The sequence below is a fragment of the Salvia splendens genome, chromosome 7 (genome assembly GCF_004379255.2).
Source record: "Salvia splendens isolate huo1 chromosome 7, SspV2, whole genome shotgun sequence".
NCBI classification, from domain to species: domain Eukaryota; kingdom Viridiplantae; phylum Streptophyta; class Magnoliopsida; order Lamiales; family Lamiaceae; genus Salvia; species Salvia splendens.
Genome location: NC_056038.1, coordinates 34,343,140 through 34,365,652, shown reverse-complemented (window position 1 = coordinate 34,365,652; position 22,513 = coordinate 34,343,140). Strand labels below are relative to the sequence as shown.

Below are 22,513 nucleotides of genomic sequence, written 5' to 3'. Positions count from 1 at the left end.
ATGAAATGACAGAATGGTAATTGCTCATCTACACAGCAAAAGGATCAATAGAGAGACCTTTGATTGTAGAGAAAAAAGGATTGAACAAAGACAACATGAACAAGAAAAGTCAACCCATAATCTAGTGCAAGAACATGACATAATCGAGTTGATCAAAATGAAAAGATTCTGAATATATAAGAAGAACAATAAAACAGCTACCTGGCCAATCATCTTGTGTTTGAGAACCTTCTCCTTATCAAGAATCTTGATGGCCACATTATCATTTGTCTCAAGATTCCTAGCAAACTTCACTTTGGCAAAAGTCCCCTCTCCCAAAGTCCTCCCAAGTTCATACCTCCCGACGCGAATCCGGCCACCACTGCCACCGCCGCTGCTACTGCCACCAGCGCTCGATTTCGATGCCATCTCCATCGAAAAAGGATTTCCAAATCACTAACCTAAGATCGAAAAAGTAATTGAGACATCGAATTCAGAAACTAGTTCTAAGAAAAAGAGAACATCACTTTACATAACCTAATACAGTGTTGTGATTGAATTAATAAATAAACCATCCAAGGGAAATCAATCTCACCAGTTTCCTTAATGCCTGCATTTACCTATCTTCTTTGAGATCATTGTACCAGTATGTATCTCGAAGAATGGCTGAACTTTGCAGTTCAACTATGGAGAGCCTGTTTTCTGTTAGGCGAAAAATGCCCGCGTTCCACAAATCGCAGCATAAGCTTATCAGCCTCCTCTAGCTTCTTCTGTGAAATCAACTTCTTACTCACTTCCTCACACAACTTCAAATCAGGAACCAAATTCCGATTGAACATTCTAGAAGCCACTTGATATGATCCAAGAGGATTCTCATTCCTTAAGAAAGTTCTCATAAGAATGTGGTAAGTATCCACATCAATTTTGGAAGCAGTTCTCAGAACCCTTCCCAAGAGCTTGTAAGCCTCATCAGTGTGCCCAAAACAACAAAGCTTTTCAATGATTTGGTTGTAGGCTGTTTTGAAGCTTTGTCGAGGCAGCAGCTTGTCCATCAGCTTCAACAAATCATCTACCCTCCCATGCTGGCAGAAATTATGGATAAGTGATCTATACGTGACGGGTGTAGGAAGCAAACCGCGATGGAGCATTTTCTTTACCATTTCAGTAGCCTCGTCAATTCTACCTTTTCTTCCTAGCGTATCTACCACCGTTGTAAATGTCACTGCATCGGGGTGTTTGTTATTCAAGTACATGTCATCAAACACAGATAGAGCTGAGGCTAAGTCATCGTTTTGGCAAAATCCTTGAATTACAGAGGTGTAGTTCACAACATTGACAGCACACCCCTTTTTAAGGCACTCCTCCATTAACTTCCTAGCTTGCTCTGTCTTGCCAACTCGACATAATGATTGAATCAATAGGTTGATGTCGATAGGGGAAGGATAAAACCCTTTTCTGATCATCTCCATCACAATATCACAGGCCTCAGACAGCTTCCCTTCACGACGAAACCCATGCAAGATTACACTGTACGTCACAGAGTTCGGAGTCCACCATCCCTCGCTCATGTCCATCATCTCTCTCGCCTCCGAAGAGTTCCCACCCCTACAAAGCCCGTTTAACAAGGTTGTGTAAGACACACAGTTAGGCTTGCAACCATGCTTGTACATCTCCTGCAGCAATTTCTTAGCTTGGTCAACTTTCCCCACGCGACAAAATCCATTCAAAACAGCAGTATATGTCACAACATCAGGGCTGCATCCTTTCAATAGCATTTCATCAATGATACCTTTAGCCCTATCTATTTGTCCTTCCTGACAAAAGCAATGCACTACCGCAGTGTGCCCGACTTTGTCGATACGAAACCCTCTTTCCTCTGCTACCCGTAGGAACCCCAGTGCCTCATCTCCATGACAATGCTTGCAAAGCATGTGAATAAGAGTATTATAAGTGACTTGATCTGGCTGCAATTTACTCTCTTCCAACATCTTCTTCAAAAGCCCTTTCAGTTCATCAATCCTTTTCTCCTTGCATAAAACTCCCATCACAGTATAATAACTAACTTTATCTGGAGCACAACCTTTCAGAGGCATTTCTTCGATCAGCTTCACTGCATCATCCAACTGTTTCCTTTCACAATAGCCCTTAACAAGACAGTTATACGTGACAACATTAGGTTCAATCCCAACCATCTGCATCCTCTCCGAAAACCTCAATGCTTTCTCCAACTTCTCCCCCTCCACCAAAACATTAACAGCAGTGTTGCAAACGGAGATATCAAGCTCGACTCCCGCTCTCTGCATTACATTCAACATCTGCAATGCTTTACTGAGATGACCAGCTCTACTGAAAGACACCATTACACAACCAAAATCTTCGGGCCAGAGCTCAATCTTCCTCCTAATCATAAGATGAAGAACTCGCTTAGCCCCTTGGCATAGCTTCGTCTTACTCAGAATTCTCAGCATATCATGATACACAACAGCGTAATGCCTGTATCGCCATTGCCTGTCAGCCCAGTAGAAGAAATTCAAAGCATTTCTTTCATCAGACTGAGCTCGAAGCACAGCGCACACTTGGCTAGGTTTCAGGCTGCGCAGTAATCGCTTCAACTCCGATTCAAGCTTCGGAGACCATGCTGCCCTGCGATCAATCAACCTACATATCTCCCTCACTAAAGGATGCCTCAAATCACCTTCGTCCACCTCAATTCTTCTAGAAGCTTGGATTCGCGCTCTGTTCCCATCAAAGGCACTCAATACCCTAAATTCCCCGTAGCTGCCTTCTTCACTCTTCCCCTCTTCTACTTCTTCACCAGACTCGTCGAAACCATCAAAATCGCAGTTTTCTCCACTCCAACTGTTCGAATTATAATCTGAACTGAATAGGCTTTCTTTAGAAGTACTGACCTCAACTGCAGAGCTACTCTGAAGTTGAACCTGTTGCCCAACCGTACTAATGGCATTTGACACCCATGAATAAATAACTCTGCAACCCAAAACCTACTAATAAACAGTAAAAAAAGAAATATAATACAATGTAATGATAAAAAAGTGTTAATTACAAAACTAAAGACGGCACAAACTCATACATCAAGACCAGTGAATGGTTGCATATGCATTGCCCTAGTTAAAACAAATGTCACCAACAACAACAGCTAGCAGCCCCGAGCTACAAAGCATTTTCCATTTATCCGAACATAATTTTTCAGGTTAAGATCCGGAATCAGAGAATAAGCTAGGTTCCTCTATTTCTTAAATCCTAAACATCACTGTAACAAAACTTGATAAAAAAATTATTAGGAAGGCAAAAAAAAGTAACTTTCACAACCCACTTATTAATAAAGCTTGCTTAACCCATAAGAAAGCTCCATTTAGTATGAACTCATTTACACCTACCAACTGTTCGATCAAATGACCATAAACAGAAATTAATAATAGCTCCGAAACAAGCTTCACTAATAACCGCGAATTTCAAAATCCAGAGCTGAAACTAATTAATAGGAAAACAGCTCCACCTAAGCACACGACGCAAAAACACACAAAATCCAGACTGGCACTAATCCATTTTGAGATCAAATACGAGGGCGTGAGTTCACCTCTCGAGAAGACTGAAGAGGGTTGTGAAAGTGGGAGGAATGCTCGAGCAGCAGCGGCGCGCTCTCGCCACTTCCCAAAGACGAGTAGACCCATTGACCACGGGCGTAGCCCGACCTCGCTAACCGGGCGAGCCCTCTGACCCGCATCATCTCACTGCGTATTTGCTGGTTGGATCGGAACAGTTGGTGAGGGGAAATTTATTGATCGGTGATCGGTGATGATAAAGGAATCATAAGCCGACATTAAATTTTTGTGCGAGAAATTACGAAAATTGACAGACCTATCTATGTGTTTTCATGGCAGCCGTGAAATTGTTATTGGGCTTCATTTGGCCCAATATAAAGCCCATTAATTGACTAGGCTTTCATATGATCATGTTCATGTTCATGTTCATTAAAAAAAATATTTTTACTAAAAGGGATTAAAGTTAATAGGACTAAACTAGAAATCAAACTAATGATAGTACACTATTTTCATAATGTATAGACACACACATATATATACACTGACGTAGCTATGTAGAGAGGTGGGAATCCATAATTATATTCTTTGTTTTTAAATAAGATAAAAGTTGATAGGATTGAAGATAAAAAATAATTGTAGTACACTATTTATCATAATATAATTAACATTGGCAGAGGTGGTTGGGTGAGGTCCAGGCTCCCCGATAGTTTTAAACTTTTCTAAGAGTATTTTATTAGTTTTATAGTAGTGTATTCAAATTAGCATTTACAAATATCATTATTATTATTTAATAATTCAAACTTTAAAGTAAACACTACAAAAAAACACAAAATAGTGACGGATTTCAATAGCTTAACAACTAGTGACAGAATTAGTGACTGAAGCGTTTATGTCACTAATTAGTGACAGAGTACTCCGTCACTAAACCGAAACAGCCGCCTATGATTTCCGTCACAATAACTTTAGTGACGGAAATTCCGTCACTAAAACTTTTTACTGGCAAGTTTATTATTGATTCGGATCTGCCAAAAATTGATCTGTCACTAATATATTAAGTGCGGAAATTTCACTGTAAATATCCGTCACTAATTGGCGATTTTTTTGTAGTGAAAGAAGTTGCTTCGTGTTGGAGTTTTGATTCTACTAATTCAGTAATTCATTTATCTATAGTTGTCATTCTATTTATTTTAAATATTTGTATTGATTTTAAAAACTCTTATTGTTAAATAGTAGCTTCTTAAATCTCAATGTCTGGCTTCCTCGTTCCATACCAAACCAAATTGTGTGTTTTTTTGTGTACGTAGAATAGTTCATGATACCAAAGATCTCAAGTTCTAGACGTGACATAGTATAAATTTATGTTCCTTCATAACAAAATACGCCGTTTACTACTAATATAAATAGTAGCCACTCTACATGTAAAAACAAAACCTTGACATTTCTAGTATTTGATTGAGTATTGTACCACCCATTTAATAATATCCATAGTTGTTATTTTAATAAAAATTAATTATAGGTATACATCAGCAATATTCATATAATATGATATATCCATAATATAATATACCCCTTATCCAAAAGAAAATATGTCATCCAAAAATTTAATAAACTTGCCCAAGTTTTTCATAATAAAGCTTATTTGTTCGTTATACATCAAAGCAAACACATATTTTAAAGATACGTTAGAAAAAAGCAAAAAAAGTTGCAATCGTACATTTCATTTGTAATAAGGGTCGATTATTATAGTAGGGTACATTGCGACAACATGAAAATCCTCAATCATACATTTATAGACATCAAATAGGATATGCTAATGTTACAAATAAATCAAAAATATAAAGGGCGATGTTCCATATTATGTAAGCATACCAAATACTACAGATCAACACTAACATGCAAGTATGGGTCCAACATAGCAAGACGACGTTACGATTAAGGCCTCGGGTGAGCAGAACCTGCAACAAGGGTAATGACATGATGCACGACACATCAATGATTATGTAGACCACGGTTTCCTATGAACTAAAAAAATAAAAGAAAAAAACAGTCTACTTACGGCTGGTCTCTTCCTGTTGTACTTCTTCGCCTGCTGTCCATACGATATCTTTCAACCCGGTCGAAAGGTTCTTGTAAAACTGCATACAAAGGATAAGAGAAAGGGCTCATTATCTAACTCTATTTCATTTTCAAAACACTGCAACAATTTTGAATTGCTAAGAACTAATACGTTTGTGAACTCAGCTCCTCTTTCGTGTTTCTATAAGTAAGATCTGATATTTGAGATCGTCCAAGACATTACGCAAAATAAGGCTAATGTAACGATACCTTGTGGAATTCAAATGTATCTCCTCCCGCCTTGCGAAGCTCAACCATGTGAAGTGATGGAGCTACTTCAAAAATCTGCAAGAGCAATTTATAACAATGTTACATAATGTCAAAACATCTCGTTCTCTCTGTAGTCGAGTGAGGAGTCGAAAATCTTTAGGTAAAGATACCTCTGTAGCAATGGATAAGTGACCCTTCCGCCCGGATTTTTCCCCATAAAGTTTCATCTAAATGGAAGGAATCAGAGGTTAAGATTGAAATAAAGAAGTCCTTTTCCAACACTGTAAAGAAATAGCTACATAATTTTGATGTAATCAAACCTTGTAGTTGTTTTTCTTCACATCAAACCCCATAGGCCCGGCAGCTGTCTCGATTTTCGACATAATCTCACTGGCAGGGCATTTTGATGTAAATCTCGTTTCTCGCTTGACAAGACCCTGGAGTCGGAGGAGATTTGAAGCACGTTAACTAAATTGATCAAAATTGTGAGTCTCACTTTTTACCAATCGATAGTCAGCATACCATCTGCCTGTCAAAGAGCGAACCGAGATTGAGACCCTGTGAGGTGGAGATGAGCTCAAAGGCATTCATAGTCACTGGAGCAGCCGCAGGAGGGCGTTCGTGCCGCTTCTCCACAACAAGGTTTGGAGAGTCCTGATTGCAAAAATGAACTTTATTGTGAGTGCGGAAATATCATAGTAATTAAATCGAAAGACAAAAACTGGAGCCAAACTAAAATCCATACTTCTGATTCATTAAAGATTGAATTCACATCATCCAGGGTAACATCCTCTTGTTCGAATTCAGGTGCCTGGTATCCCTTCTTGAACCACTCGTTTTCGAGGATCTCACTGATCGTTATACGCTGCAACAGGTAGATAACAAAGCATTAAGGCTTGTGACTGAATAATAAAAAGTAAAGCTGCAAGAAACCAGATTTCTTTGACTAAATTAAAGCTGCAGTTGGGATCATACTGTGGATGGGTTGGGATCCAGAATTCTTTTGATTAGTTTCGTTACACTTGTTGAAAACCATCTAGGGCACTTGAAGTCCGCCTTGAATATCTGAAAATGCAAAATCAACAAACATTGTCAAGGTAGCACGTAGCGTTCATGCCTATGTTTCGTGCTCCAAACATCACTCCATACTGTCCACCATGAAATATGACGTATACCTTTTTGTACAATGCCACAAGATTCGGCTCCTCAAAGGGAAGAAATCCAGCCATAAGTACAAAAAGTATAACACCACAAGACCATATGTCTGCCTTAGCTCCATCGTAGCCCTTATTGTTAATTACCTGTGAAACGAGGGAAATGAGAGCAGTTATTCAGACAACCGAACTATTCAAGAAGAAATAAAACATCACTGATTGAGCTAACAGAAATGGCTGCATACCTCTGGGGCAACATAATTTGGCGTTCCACATGTCGTGTGAAGCAATCCATCTTCCTGATAAAGGATTAAGAAAATGAGTTATATCATCTGATTCATTTTTCTGGAATGCAAAGTTCAACGAGTGAAGGTATGAACAAATCATAGTACCCGAACTTGCTGTGGTAGGGCGCTTAAACCAAAATCGGAGACTTTGAGAATGCCCTTGGCATCAAGCAGCAAATTCTCCGGCTATAAACCAAGAAACCAATACAATAAACAATGAGCTTTTCATATTCAATAAAACTAGATAAATGGGGCGACATGGAGCTAAAGAGGACGAAAAGGAAATTGCATAATCACCTTAAGATCCCTGTGGTAAACACCCCTGCTGTGGCAATAATCAACCGCGTTAATGAGCTGCTGAAAATAATTCCTTGTTTCGTCTTCTCTCAGTATGCCTCGACTAGCCTGCCAACAAGAGAAGCAACAATAATATTGCACTTCATTACATATTGCTTTTGATCACAGAGTGAAGATGAGCGAGACATACAATCTTGTCAAAGAGTTCACCACCGGTTACAAATTCCATAACAATGTATATCTTTGTCTTGCTGGCCATAACCTACACGAGAAGAAGCCCATTAGTACGCACACATATCATAGGTCCCACGTCCATATCACACTACGATAAAGTGTTTAAAGGACAAACCTCAAACATCCGGATGACATTAGGATGCCTTATCAGTTTCATAGTTGAAATTTCGCGCTTGATCTGCAAACACGAAGATAAGTGTTGGAACGATGTGAATGCACAGATCAGGTCAAAGTTCCCAAAAATCTTTACATAATAATCATAGACAAATCAAAGTATGAATAAAAAGATGTTGTTAAATATACACATCAAGCATATTCCGATCAATAGTAGCCGGATCAGCTCCAACTCAAATCATCAGAAACATAAATAATTTGTTTTTATAAAACATTAGCCCCACAAATTGCTCATCTACACAGCAAAAAGATCACTAGAGAGACCTTTGATTGTAGAGAAAAAAAAAGGATTGAACAAAGACAACATGAACAAGAAAAGTCAACCCATAATCTAGTGCAAGAACATCACATAATCCAGTTCAAGAAAATGAAGAGATTCTGAATATAAGAAGGGCAATAAAACAGCAACCTGGCCAATCATCTTGTGCTTGAGAACCTTCTCCTTATCAAGAATCTTGATGGCCACGTTCTCATCTGTCTCAAGATTCCTAGCAAACTTCACTTTGGCAAAAGTCCCCTCTCCCAAAGTCCTCCCAAGTTCATACCTCCCCACGCGAGTCCGCCCACTGCCACCACCGCCGCCGCTGCTACTGCCACCAACGCCCGATTTCGATGCCATCACCATCTCCACTGCCCTTATCCGTTATCTATATATATCGATATGTAATGAATCAATCCCAAAATTCCCCCCTTTTTGGATATAATCTTCCCCTTTTTTGCCTCACTTACCTAATACAGATTATACACATTCCACTCCCCCTTTCCCTTTCCCTCTCTCTCTATCTCTCTCCACAAGTTCCCTAAATGGGATTCTTGAATCACAAACTACTACAACCTCTTCTTCTTGCAAGGCTGCCACACTTGAGACTTCCCCACCTTCATATTCAATCAGGCCAAGAAACACACTCACACGCCAAGATTTCACACAGTAGTTAAATCAGATCAAGATTGCATTTTTACGGAAGAGCATGCGGAAATCCAAGTGACTAATGCAAACGCCATGTGAGAGAGTTTGAAATTGAATAGTAGGAGAAGAAAAAGGGCATGGGCCAAAAATGGAAAGAAGAAAAAGGAATGGAATTGGAAAGAATCGACGAAATAGAGCTGTTGCGATCGCCTTTACTTATTCATAGCGTGGGGCTGGCTCAGTAGTGTCGGGTCAATTAGGGCTTAACTGAGGGGTGTGAGATTAACAATTACAAAGGAGAAATTTCGGAATAAAGGATTACTTTCACTCACCTTTCGTAATTATGGATTCAATTCGCTGACTTTTATAATTTGGTATCGAGGCATGCGTATTCTTCAAAATAAGGGATTTCTGATATTCTATCTTATTTATGTTCTTTTTTAATATTATTTCTCTCTAACCATTTATCAATTGCCTAAATTACCCCCTTCAAATTTTTACGCTTCTTCCAACCTGGTGGTAAACAAACATCAGAAAGTAACAAAGTGTTGGAATATAATGGATTGATTTCCACACCTTGTCAAATTGGCAATGTCAGTTATTTCTGTGAGCTTATTTGATGCCACATCCAAGACCCGGAGGTTGACTAGAGTTGATAACCTTCCATTTTTGTAATACCATTATGGCTCAGGTACAATTCTTCCAATGCAGTACATTCCTCCAAATCAGGACATGTGAATTCATCTCTAGTAATGCGGAAACCCTTCCTTAAAGAAGTTGAATTTAAAGAGTTTCTGTAAAATGTAGCATTATTAACTCCACGTAGCTACCTCAAGTCCTGCCATGGATGTTATCCACAATAGTAGAGCCCATGGCCCTGAGCCAAGCCACAAAACTTGGCCGAGCCACCAAAAATACTTGTTCACACTATAGTGGACAAGCTCAAGCCACCAAATGAATTATTTTTTTTCATTTTTGTAGTATATTTTAATTTAAGTAGAATAAAAATTATCGGACTATAATAATTATAAAAAAAAATGCATTTTTCGAAAATTTTATAAAAAATTGTAGAGAATGGTGTAAAATGTGTGAGGTAAAAAAGGGTGGAATGAGGTATTTAAAAAAATCGAAAATAGGGGAACCGCGGCTCGTGCCCAAGCACCGCGACCGAGCCGCCGGCGTGGCTATCCCCTGGGCACCCCCCCCCCCCCCACCACGGGCTTTGGTGGCGCTCGTTATAGGGAGCCGCAGCCTAGCCACACGCGAGCCACGAGCTGCGGCTCCCCTATTGTGGTTACTCTAAGCAATTGCTTTGAAGGCTGAGCTTCTTAATGCATTTTAGTCCACAAAGGTCAATGGATCGGATACGATTGCGCCCAAGCCATAGCTCAAGCAAGGATGACAAATTTTGTAGGTTCTCCATTAAAAATTTGAAGGGGGTAATTTAGGTAATTGATAAATGATTAGAGGGAAATAATATTAAAAAAGAACATAAATAAGATAAAATATCAGAAATCCCTTATTCGGAAGAATACGCATGTCTCGATCTCAAATTACGAAAGGTCAGCGAATTGAATACCTAATTACGAAAGATCAGCGAATTTAATCCCTTATTTCGAAATTTCTAGTTATAAAATAGTTAACAAGAAATTAGGATTAAAAATAGTACTATTTAATTAAGTAAAAGTTTTTGGTGTTTCGATGTGATACGAGGAAGAGTTGGCAACTGAGGAAGGCGATGTCTGAAATGTATAGGGTACGGTGGGTCGCACAGTTAATTATGGGGAGCCCAAAGTCAAACAATGGAAAGTCGGTGCACGTTTTGTCTTTGTGGCTCGTCCCAATAATCCCTTCGTCCAATAAATGTTTGCTTCTTCATATAAAATTTTATGTAATATTATTTTGTTAATTAAAGAAGAAAAGAAAAATTAAAGATAATATTATTTATTTTAAAAAATGTTTTACTTTTAATGAGATAAAGGGAGTAGTATATTAGGATGATATTTATCTTTCTTTATTTGAAAAATATAATCATGCCACAATATTCACTTTCTTTTACCACTATTCTTGTTGACCCTTAGTATATGGAAAATTACACATAATTATTATTATCAATTGGATTAGAGATTGTTTAAAATCACTGAATCGTGACTGAATTCTGGTGTATTGATCTGTTAATTAAAAATTTGAGCATTTGAATATAGATGCAATGATATTCATATCAATTTTTTACCTCTGTTCACAATATTGATGGCATTAATTATGGAATTAAGTGTTTATTATATGCATTAATTTAATAGATTATACATTAATTTATTAGATTAAGCATTAATTACGAGCTTACTTTTGTGTTACCCGTGAAATGGTTGGCGAACCTGTTAGGGCATCTCCAACGATGCGGCAAAACGCATCTTTGCAGTGAAAAACGCCTCCAATCATACTCCAAAAGGCATTCCAAATCGTCTTTTTTTTTGCGTTTTTGAACAGTATCACTCCAAAGATGTAGTAGCACTGTAGCTACTGCATTCCAACTTTTGAAGTTCCTGGAAATTGCACTTGGCTCCCTCGTGCTTTTGTATTTTCGAATGGAAGCAAGGGCTTACCTGGTTTATGGAGGATTGTTGATGGTTGAAGAGCTTGGGCAGAAAATTTTGAGATGCAGAAAGAACCAGAGAAGGGAACGAAAAAATAGAGAAGACGAAGAAGATTGCGGCGCAGGGGAAGATAAAATTAGGTTTAAAATTCAATTAGTAGTATAATATATTGATGGGCTGGGCTAATAGTATTTGTTTTTTGTACAAGTCATAATCCAATAAGAATTTACGCTATGAAATTGCAAATTTTGAAATAATTAGTTGAAATAAAAGTTTTGATTAAATCGTAATATTAATAGTTAGTAATACACTGAACTTTTGATACATATATAATCGTAATATTAATAGTTACTACTAACGTATTTTTTATTGAATGTATAATATATTTTATATTAATATAAATAATTGTATTAAATTATTTAATTATATTTGGAAAATTATTTTGACAAAGTGTTGTGGGGTTAATGTGTAATTTAAATAAATATGTTGGTAAGATTGAAAAAGTAAAAAAAGTAGGTGAATATGGAATATTCTTTTGGGTCTGAGTTTGGTGTAAAAATGGTTGGAGTAGAATTACTATTTGATGTGATAGAACTGGAAAAATGTGTTTGAGTTTAGTGTAAATGGTTGGAGATGGCCTTAGACCAACGCTTTGTTTTACTTTTAAACTAGTATACACCTGTGCAGAATAAAAGATTTTGAAATATTGATTTTTGATTGTAAACTAATTAAATGAAATTAAAAACAATATCATTATACGAAATTGTAAATAAAAACGTACCCTAATAACTATGAAACAATTACTCACAAAATATAATATTCCAATGTTAAATAATATTATAAGATAAAAATCTTTTACAATAACAAATTAAACAAAAAAGTATTTACTCATAAGTTTGATTATCTGCATGGGTTGGTTATTAAAGTTATTTTTCTATAATCTCATGAATTTATATACCGAAAGATACACTTAATAGTAAGTCACCTCTATTATATTATAGTATAATGATAATTTAATGAAATTTAAAATTATAATGATATAAATTATTTTTCTAATATACATTTTTTCTAATTTAGCAATTTATGCACTTGGGTGATTTATGACATAATAAGTTAAACAAATTTTGAACAATAGTTATGTAGGTATAATTTTATTTTTAATGTCAATTCTACTATAATCTCATGAACTTGTGCACATGCATATACTGTAATTCTAGCTTCGATTGTAAACGTGAACGAAGAAAACAAGAACAAAACGACAACAATATACGTGGTTCGGCCAAAATCAGCCTACGTCCACTGGAAAACTCAAGCGATTGTATTGATTATGGATTCGAGAGATACAAGCTTCACAACTACAAGAATCAATCCACAAGAACTAACCTCTTCTCTAATGGATCATACAAGAAACGCAACTCGTCAATCCACACCCAAGAAGACCACGAAACACCACGAACAAGAGCAGAGTATACACTGCAAACTTGATCACAAAGATCCCCACTCAATCTCTCACTTGGATTGAACAATTGTATCTCAAACTCTTTCTTATCTCACGTCTCGAACTTTTTCTTCTTGTGTATCAAAAATTGATTCTGTTATCCCACATGAGCTAAGTGATGCCTCTTATACCCAACTCCTAGCCGAATCTTGAGTGAGTAAGATCACATGCACGCGTCCTTCTCGTACGCTTACGTGCACCCTCGGCTCAACCTTTACTCATGCATGCATTGCATCTTGAATTATTGATTTATGAGACGCACATTCTCAACAAATCTCCACCTCGTCTCCTATATCAATAACATACTGTCCTCGTTCTCCATCTCTCTGAACTTCATCTTTTCAGAACTCTCACCAACTCCAAGCAATGGTTGAACTTGGATGTTGGCACCACCTTAGTCAAAGCATCGGCTGGATTGTGCTCAGTAGCGATCTTCCTCACCTCTATCATTCATTTCTTCACTTCATCTCGAATAAAATGTAACCGCACATCTATGTGCTTACTTCTATCATGAAATATCTGGTGTTTTGATAGACAAATCGCACTACTACTATCACAATTCACAACAACCTTTCCTTGCTTCAATCCCAAGTCATCTAGGATTCCTTTCACCCAAAAGCTCTCTTTTACTGCCTCTGTAAGAGCAATATACTCTGCCTCGGTAGTAGACAAGGCCACCACAGATTGAAGACCAGACTTTCAGGTTATAGCTGAACCAAATAGTGTGAAAACATACCCGGTTTGCGACTTTCTGTTGTCTCTGTTGGATGCAAAATCAGAATCACAGAATCCCTCCAGACTTTCCTTGAGTGAATCATTACACCCCTTATACATTATACCATAGTCTGAAGTCCCTCCCAAATACCATAACATCCATTTTAAAGCTTGCCAATGCACCTTCCCCGGGTTGCTCATGTATCTGCTAGTTATACTCACTGCATGGGCCAAATCCGGCCTAGTGCAGATCATTAAGTACATCACACTTCCAATGATGTTGGCATATGGAATATTCTTCATCTGAGCTTCATCTTCCTTGCTTTTGGGACATTGATCAGCAGTAAGCAAGAACTGCTGTCCAATTGGTGTTGACACAGTTCTTGACTCCTTCATTTGGAATCTTTTGAGTAGTTTTTCCACATAATGATCCTGACTCAGCCACAATGTTCTTCTTTCTCTGTCCCTAATGATGTCTATGCCCAAGATCCTCTTGGCTTCACCCAAGTCTTTCATTTCAAAACGGCTGCTCAGATCATGCTTCACCTTTAGAATTTCATTTATATCAGATCCTGTCACAAGCATATCATCAACATACAATAATAGAAAAGCTACAGGCTTCCCATCCTTCTTCTTTATGTATACACAACTATCATATTGTAAGCTCTCAAATCCTATCCTCTTCATATGCTGATCAAATTGAATATTCCATTGCCTACTGGATTGTTTCAACCCATAGATACTTCTCTTCAATAAACACACCTTGTTCTCATCTCCATTCCTCACAAACCCCTCAGGTTGCTCCATGTATATTCTTTCTTCCAACTCACCATGAAGGAATGCTGTTTTTACATCCATTTGATGTAATTCCCAATCATTCTGAGCAACTAAGGCCATAAGTATTCTGATGGAACTGTGCTTAACTACTGGAGAAAAGATCTCATTAAAATCAATGCCTTCTCTTTGATTGTATCCCTTAGCCACTAACCTGGCTTTGTATCTGATCCTATTTCCTTCTGATGCCTCTATTTTCTTCTTAAAAATCCATTTGCAGCCAATCAACTTCTGCAACTTCTTTCTGGTAACTAGAATCTAGGTCTTATTCTTCAATAGGGAATCAATCTCATCCTGCATGGCTCTGATCCACTTGTCCTTGTCTCTGCCTTTTATGGCTTTAACATAATTGCCAGGCTCTCCTGCCTCCACCTCATCTGCTACACAGAGTGTATAATATGCTAAACTTGCATTGTTGTATCTGGCAGGCTTCCTGATAACTTCTCTTCTTTTTCTATCTCTAGCCAGCTGGTAATTTGTGAGGTTATCAGAATCCTCAACACCTTGATCAGTAGCTTCTGTCTCTGCACTAAATTCATGTGTTTCCAACTCTGATTCTGATGAACTCTCATCTTCATTGTTCTGATCACTATCTGGTTTACTCTGAAGCTCCACCTCCACTTGATCATTCATTCTTTCTGTAATCACAGCTTTCTTAAGATCTTTATATGGCATTTCTTGTTCTCTAAATACCACATCTCTGCTTATGATTACTCTCTGATTACCTGGCTCCATAGACCAAAGTCTATACCCTTTAACTCCTTTCTGGTATCCAAGCATGACACATCTCAATGCTCTAGGCTGCAACTTGCCTTGCTTGATATGTGAGTAAACTCTACACCCAAAAGGCTTGAGTCTATTGTAATCTTCATGTTTCCCATACCATCTAAAATCTAGAGTTTGGTATTCAATGGAAGCCACTGGGCACTTGTTCATTAACACAGCAGCTGTAGCAGCTGCTTCACCCCAAAACTTGGAGGGCATACCAGAGGAGATGAGCATACATCTTACCCTCTCAAGAATTGTTCTATTTGCCCTCTCAGCAACTCCATTCTGTTGAGGATTGTTGGGCATTGTCCTGTGTCTCTTTATTTTTCTGAGTTTGCAGAAATCATCAAATTCGTGGGATAGAAATTCCAATCCATTGTCTGTTCGAAGACACTTGAGTGCAGCAGATTTCTCCACCTCAACCTCGATACACCAATCCCTGAACTTACTGAAAGCTTCTGATTTTTTCTTCATAACATATAGCCACAGTTTTCTGGAATAATCATCTATAATTGATAAGAAGTATCTACATCCACCTATGGAAACTACTTGAGATGGCCCCCATATATTACTATGAGCGTAGTCTAACACAGAAGAAGATGTGTGTTTGCCAGCAGGGTACACCAATTTCTTGCTTTTTCCAAGAATGCATACTTCACAATCCCTTGAACTCATGGTGGATTCTGCCTTGATGATGCCTTCCTTTATAAGTCTGTTGACACCATCCAAAGACACATGCCCGAGTCTCAGATGCCATGATTCTGGAGTTTGATGCTCTAATACATTCACAGTATTAGTCACAACCACTGCTTCCAGGAAATATAGGCTATGTATCCTATTTGCCTCCATCACTATCGGAGACTCCTTCATTACCTTCATAACTCCACCAGATAAGAGAAAAGAACATCCCTTCCTCTCCAGGGCTCCCAAGGAAATGAGGTTCCTTTTAATTTCTGGTATGAATCTGACCTCGGATAAAATCTTCAGTGAACCATCTTTCATCCTCAGTCTGATGTCCCATATCCCCTTGATAGAACACTTGTGATCATTGCCCAAGAAAACTGACCCTGATGCTTGCTCCAACTTATCAAACCATTCAATCTTGGGACACATATGAAAGCTGCATCCACTATCCATAATCCAAGATTCTATAATATCCACATCAGCTACATTCAATACTTGAGAATTCTCAACTTCTTGAGCCACATCTGCCGTTCCAGCAAGAATACTTTCTTCTTCCTTTTTTTCTTTTGAATGCATAGCAGTTTTTCTTGATGTGGCCTGGATTTTTGCAGTGGAAGCATGATCTGGTCTCTTTGTCATCCCTTTTATCAGTCTTTCCTTTCTTGGGCCATTTCTTCTTCCCATTCTTCTTATCAACAGATTTTATGTTGTGAACTTCTCCAGCTTGATCCATCGGTTTGATGATGGAGACTCTCTGAAACTCCTTTGCCTTCAAAGCTGTCAGTACCTCTTCAAATGTGAGAGATGTATTTCTTCCATATAGAAGTGCATCCTTCAATTGATCAAAACTTCTTGGAAGAGCATTGAGGAGCATAATTGCTTTGTCCTCATCTTTTATTTCTCCATCCACACATTCAAGATCATCCACCGCCTTTACAAACTCATCCAATTGCTCCATAATGCCCTTTCCTTCAAGAAATTTGATGGAATATAATCTTTGCTTCAAGAACAATCGGTTGGCAAGTGATTTTGTCATGTAGATAGACTCAAGCTTGTTCCAGACTGCCTTAGGAGTCTTCTCCTTACATACCTCCCGCAACACCCGATCTCCAAGAATGAGCATCAGAGTACTATGTGCTTTGTCCATCAAGTCGATCTTCTTGACCATTTCTTTGTCCTCAAGATCAGCGGTCTTGTCTGGTAGCTCGAAGTTGATAGCCTCCCAGAGACCCTGCTGCACGAGCATGGACTTCATTCTCACCTTCCATAATCCGAAATCATTCTTACCCGTAAACTTCTCAAAATCAAACCGGTTTCCAGCCATCGCAAACTTCACGCCTTTCTTCAATCAATTTCCCACAGACGGCACCAATTTGTAATTCTAGCTCCGATTGTAAACGTGAACGAAGAAAACAAGAACAAAACGACAACAATATACGTGGTTCGGCCAAAATCAGCCTACGTCCACAGGAGAACTCAAGCGATTGTATTGATTATGGATTCGAGAGATACAAGCTTCACAACTACAAGAATCAATCCACAAGAACTAACCTCTTCTCTAATGGATCATACAAGAAACGCAACTCGCCAATCCACACCCAAGAAGACCACGAAACACCACGAAGAATAGCAGAGTATACACTGCAAACTTGATCACAAAGATCCCCACTCAATCTCTCACTTGGATTGAACAATTGTATCTCAAACTCTTTCTTATCTCACGTCTCGAACTTTTTCTTCTTGTGTATCAAAAATTGATTCTGTTATCCCACATGAGCTAAGTGATGCCTCTTATACCCAACTCCTAGCCGAATCTTGAGTGAGTTAGATCACATGCACGCGTCCTTCTCGTACGCTTACGTGCACCCTCGGCTCAACCTTTACTCATGCATGCATTGCATCTTGAATTATTGATTTATGAGACGCACATTCTCAACATATACTTTAAAGGTCGGATCTCTACTATGTTAGTCGAGTTAGGTGTGGCACGGTACGGTATACCGCACCAAGAATGTCATACCACATGTCGTACCGCAAATTGCGGTATGAGAAAATGTCATACCTATACTTTACCGAATTTTTCGATATGATTATTTTCGATACCATTACCTACCGTCTATGCGGTATACCATACCGTATTGCGGTATACCGTACTTTTACGTTATATCGAAATAAGGTATGGCATACCGTTATACCTGTGTTTGATACCAAAAAAATTCTATTATAGCCAAATATTTAAAATAAAATTTCACATATTTAAATAATGTCCAAAAGATTAAAACAACGCCACAATCAAATCTATACAGTGAACATGATTTGCATCTCAACGTTAGTGTGTTTGGGGTTTGGGGCAACATATATATCAAATTTTTGGCAAATATCGTAAATGCGGTATACTGCGGTATAGGAAAATCTATACCGTTATTACCGTACCGAAATCTATCGGTAAGGTATCATACCGTACCGCAACTTGCGGTATACCACAAATTCGGTATTTTTAGTATTTTTTCGGTATGATAACTGCGGTATTTCGGTATATATAGCCAACCCTAAGTGGAGTATCTTTTAATGTATTGTTAATTATAATTATGAGATTAATGAGACTTATCAATTTTCAATTATATTTGATCATGAATTTTGATGTTACACATTCCCTTACTCTGATTATCATAAGAATAAAAAAACACTTCAAAATTTATGTTAGCTATTAAAAACTTCATACACGAAACACGTTAAACACACCTTTTACATGCTAAAAGATACGCAAGAATTATTATAAAAAATGTGAATTCAATATAGTAATAAATAACATTAAAAACTTTTCAAAGTGGTAATGTACTTGACACGATTTTTACTTGTTTGCAATAATTATTTAGTGATTAATTTGATATTCGTAGGTGACAATTTCTAAAAATCACTTTATATCTATCATTTGTTACAATGTCATAACTAATATGGAAAGATAAAAACAAAAATTCATATTATGCATTAAAAAACAAAATTTATGAAACAATTTTATAATAACTCCAATAACATTGTTATTTCTTCCAAACTTGTATGTATATATAGATTTTCAATTAATTTACCATATAAATATTTTGTTTGAAGATATATAATAAAAAAGTTAACAGAATAAAAATGCACTGAGCTGGTAGAATTAAACTAATAAATAAATACTAAATATATGAATTAATTATAAAAATACAAATTCAAGATAAAATCACCAAAAAAATGTATACAAAAACTCCAAAGTATCACCATAAAGCCAAATTCATATAATATTAGAAGCCCTTGGAATTCTGCTCGTTGGCCTTCTTCTGTATCATTTCATAAATTAAATTGATGATAAATGTCTTGACCTTTCAAATTATTGTCTATTAAGAAAAAATAATTTCATTTAATAAATATTTTTTAATTCAAATATCACTCTTGTAAATTTCTCCAAAACTCCTCTTTTATATATGTATAGATACTACTAGCATTTTAATTTGAAAAGAGAAAATGGTGAAGTTTAATCCCTAAATTTATGTGTTATTGAGTTATGTAAGTACCAGTTTTTTCTATTCCACGGGGATTATATTTATTTATACAATTTCACGTTATACTTCTTATGTTCTAGTAATTTTAATTTACCAAACAATTTTCATTGATATGATGGTTTTCCATTTTACTCTCTGATCTTATTATCCGAATATAGTAGGAGTAGTATCTCGTGACTATGTCAAAAATACTACTACGTACTATTTAATATATGTGCTTTGAATTCAATACCAAAATATTAGCTATAAATAGTTCATATGTATAAACATTACATGGAATTTTAAAAAAAATAAATAGCACATTATAAAGTTGCACACCTCAACGCACACAATTAGCTGATTGGCAAATCAGGTTGAAATTATAAAAATAGAAAATTGTGGTCAACTTTCACGCCTTCTTAGCGAAATACTACGTGTCAAATTAATCGATGACTTTATGTTTATTTAATTTATCTTGACATTATTGATGTTTATAATTAAATAAGTAAGATTCGCATAATACGAGTAGTGCTTGGAAGAAGTTACGACTATTTCTATTTGATTTTCAACTTTCAATGTAGGGATGACGTTGATTCAAGAACCACCAGATTCAAAATCATTTATTTTTTTTAATGGTTTTCACCGAATTTGTCATAAAAAAAATCGATTTTAGGGCAAAATATCGGTTTAATAAAACTGAATTGGGCCGATATGTTGATTTTGGTTAAGCTCGATTTCGATTTTAAAAATTGGAAATGGATGTCTAGTTAAAATTTTAATAATATATATTTAATTGGTATTAGGCTTATTTTCTAATGGTTCTACTATCAACTGGGCGGTATAATTATAAACTATTTTATTGTTCATTTTAAAAATAGTCCACGACAATAATAAAATGAATTATTACCCATTAACTACACAAACATTAGTGGGGTAAACCATGTGAATACATGATTATGAAGAGAAAGCTCCGTTTAACATAATAAAATATTGATATATTAAATTAATCAACGATGTTATGGCATTGGCATATACTAGAACCAAGTAGGATTAGATTAATAAATTAATCCTAGGTTTCAACTGTTTGTGTCCTTCTTAATTCCATACTTATATCAATTCCAGGGACCTTTTTATCCAATTAAATTATTAAACCCAATGTGTCTATATGCAACGTACGGCATACATAATTATATTTAAGAAAATGTTGAAATAACCGTATTTATTATATATCGTTCGAATTTAATATTCTAAGTATTAAATTAAATATGTTATTACTAATATGGAATTTAGCTCCCCAAATCGAATCTATCACGCAAGGTTTAAAACAATAGGTTAGTATACATTAAATCTATTGTTTGCCGCTAGCTAAACGAGGTCTATGTTTCTGTTTTAGGCCTTAATTGTTTTATTGGGTCTAACCTGTCGTCTATGTGCCTATCTATTTATATAGAAGTAGGGCGCATAACTCTGTAACTTGAAAACAATCTTAATACAATCTATTCTCCTTTCCTGTCCGAGGACGTAGCCAACACAACGTTGGTAAACCACGTAAATCTGTGTCTCTTTACGTTATCTGTTTGTCTCGAGTACACAATCACTCTATCCTGTCACAACACGATGAATGAAATTTACGAGTATATGTGATGTTATGAACCAACAAAGTTAAAATTTCCATGTTTATAGAACAAATAAAATTATAATTTTAAAATGATAAATTTTAGAATTTATACATGTATATTATTCTCCTAAACACGAAGATAAATCAATATTTACAAATAGAAATAATGAAATATGCACAACATATAATACACATGCATGTGTGGATCGGCTAAAATAAAAAGCATATATTAGTTGTCGTGAGAACGTGAGAATATTATAAAGTTATTGTAATATTATTAATTAATTTAAGTGCGCAAGAACATATGCAAATTTTGCTTTATTTGAGATTCAAACTGATAAACTGCATTTATGCATATCAAGTATATGTATTCACCGTGAAAATAAGTGTTCTCATTTTAACATTCTTGTATATATTGTACAATGGAGATACATGCAAGACGATTCAAATATATAAATTAGCCTACAATAACTGAATACACTAACATGGAGTGCACTATTTGTATTCTAAATTTACATAGTATACCAGTTGGGATATCCTAACTTCCGTTTCCGACGTAGAGATGTGGGTTATTCTTGTTCTCATGATAGTTAGTTTTATCGTATTCATTTTTCTTCCTTTTGTTTATTTAGTCCTGTTTTTTCCCTTGATAGCACGGAGGATCCCGGCTTGTGGGACCTCTGATTTGCGTTTCCATGTTCTAGTGTTGGATCTTAGTCACTTTTGGGCTAATGATCATGTTTTGGAATATTATATTTTGATCTTATTTACGGGTTGGGGGTCTGCCTAAACCCCCGCCCACAAGGGCGTCTTTGATTAAAAAAAATTATATAGTATTAAAGACAATTGCATTTTGAAAAAATTGAATCTTATAGGAGTAATACAAAATTATTCTATCGCGTCTAAATGAAATACTGGATAACTTGATTTATTAAATGTACTGGGCCTAAAAAACCCAGATCTCTTAAAGTTAGCATAAGCAAAATTCAATTCATATTTTCCAATTTACTCAATATGACTTCTTATTTAAAAAATAGGGAGCATTAAATTTGGTTAAAATTTAAAATATTAATAACATAAAACCTTTATTTAATAACCCTAAAAATATACACATAATTTTATATACAACGACATTTAAGAATGAGAATTTAATCTAAAGAGTATCATTAAGTGATATGAGACTTATTCATCTTTAACCAAATGGTAGGGCATCGTTTTCTGCATTTGAGTATGGAACAGTTTTAGATCCTTGGACTAGTTGTCATCTTTCAAAGTGCCTATAAATTAGTACGGAAAATAATTATGGAGTCGGCCGGTAAACACCTTTGGTCTAATAAAAAATGAGATTTTTGTTGAATGACATGT

The 22,513-nt window shown here is 36.3% G+C and overlaps 2 protein-coding genes across 3 annotated transcripts; both read right to left on the bottom strand.

Annotated features, from left to right (window-relative positions):
• Positions 1-41: 41 nt before the first annotated feature.
• LOC121741968 (pentatricopeptide repeat-containing protein At1g09900-like) lies at positions 42-3,825 on the bottom strand. Of its 2 annotated transcripts, none has more exons than XM_042134960.1 (3): positions 3,578-3,825; positions 575-2,981; positions 42-440 (listed from the first exon to the last, which is right to left on the bottom strand). In XM_042134960.1, exons 1-2 carry the CDS (start codon positions 3,725-3,727, stop codon positions 660-662), a joined length of 2,472 nt encoding a protein of 823 aa, XP_041990894.1. In that variant the 5' UTR covers positions 3,728-3,825; the 3' UTR covers positions 42-440; positions 575-659. The 2 variants fall into 2 exon arrangements, with proteins under 2 accessions (XP_041990894.1, XP_041990895.1); XM_042134961.1 differs by having other exon boundaries at positions 600-2,981.
• Positions 3,826-5,242: 1,417 nt separating this feature from the next.
• LOC121741652 (CBL-interacting protein kinase 23-like) lies at positions 5,243-9,175 on the bottom strand. The gene is made up of 15 exons (XM_042134505.1): positions 8,423-9,175; positions 7,955-8,017; positions 7,796-7,867; positions 7,606-7,713; positions 7,414-7,494; positions 7,267-7,320; positions 7,043-7,168; positions 6,843-6,932; positions 6,613-6,732; positions 6,390-6,521; positions 6,188-6,304; positions 6,038-6,094; positions 5,868-5,942; positions 5,599-5,677; positions 5,243-5,497 (listed from the first exon to the last, which is right to left on the bottom strand). The coding sequence occupies exons 1-15, from the start codon at positions 8,636-8,638 to the stop codon at positions 5,475-5,477; spliced, it is 1,413 nt and encodes a 470-aa protein (XP_041990439.1). The 5' UTR covers positions 8,639-9,175; the 3' UTR covers positions 5,243-5,474.
• Positions 9,176-22,513: the final 13,338 nt, after the last annotated feature.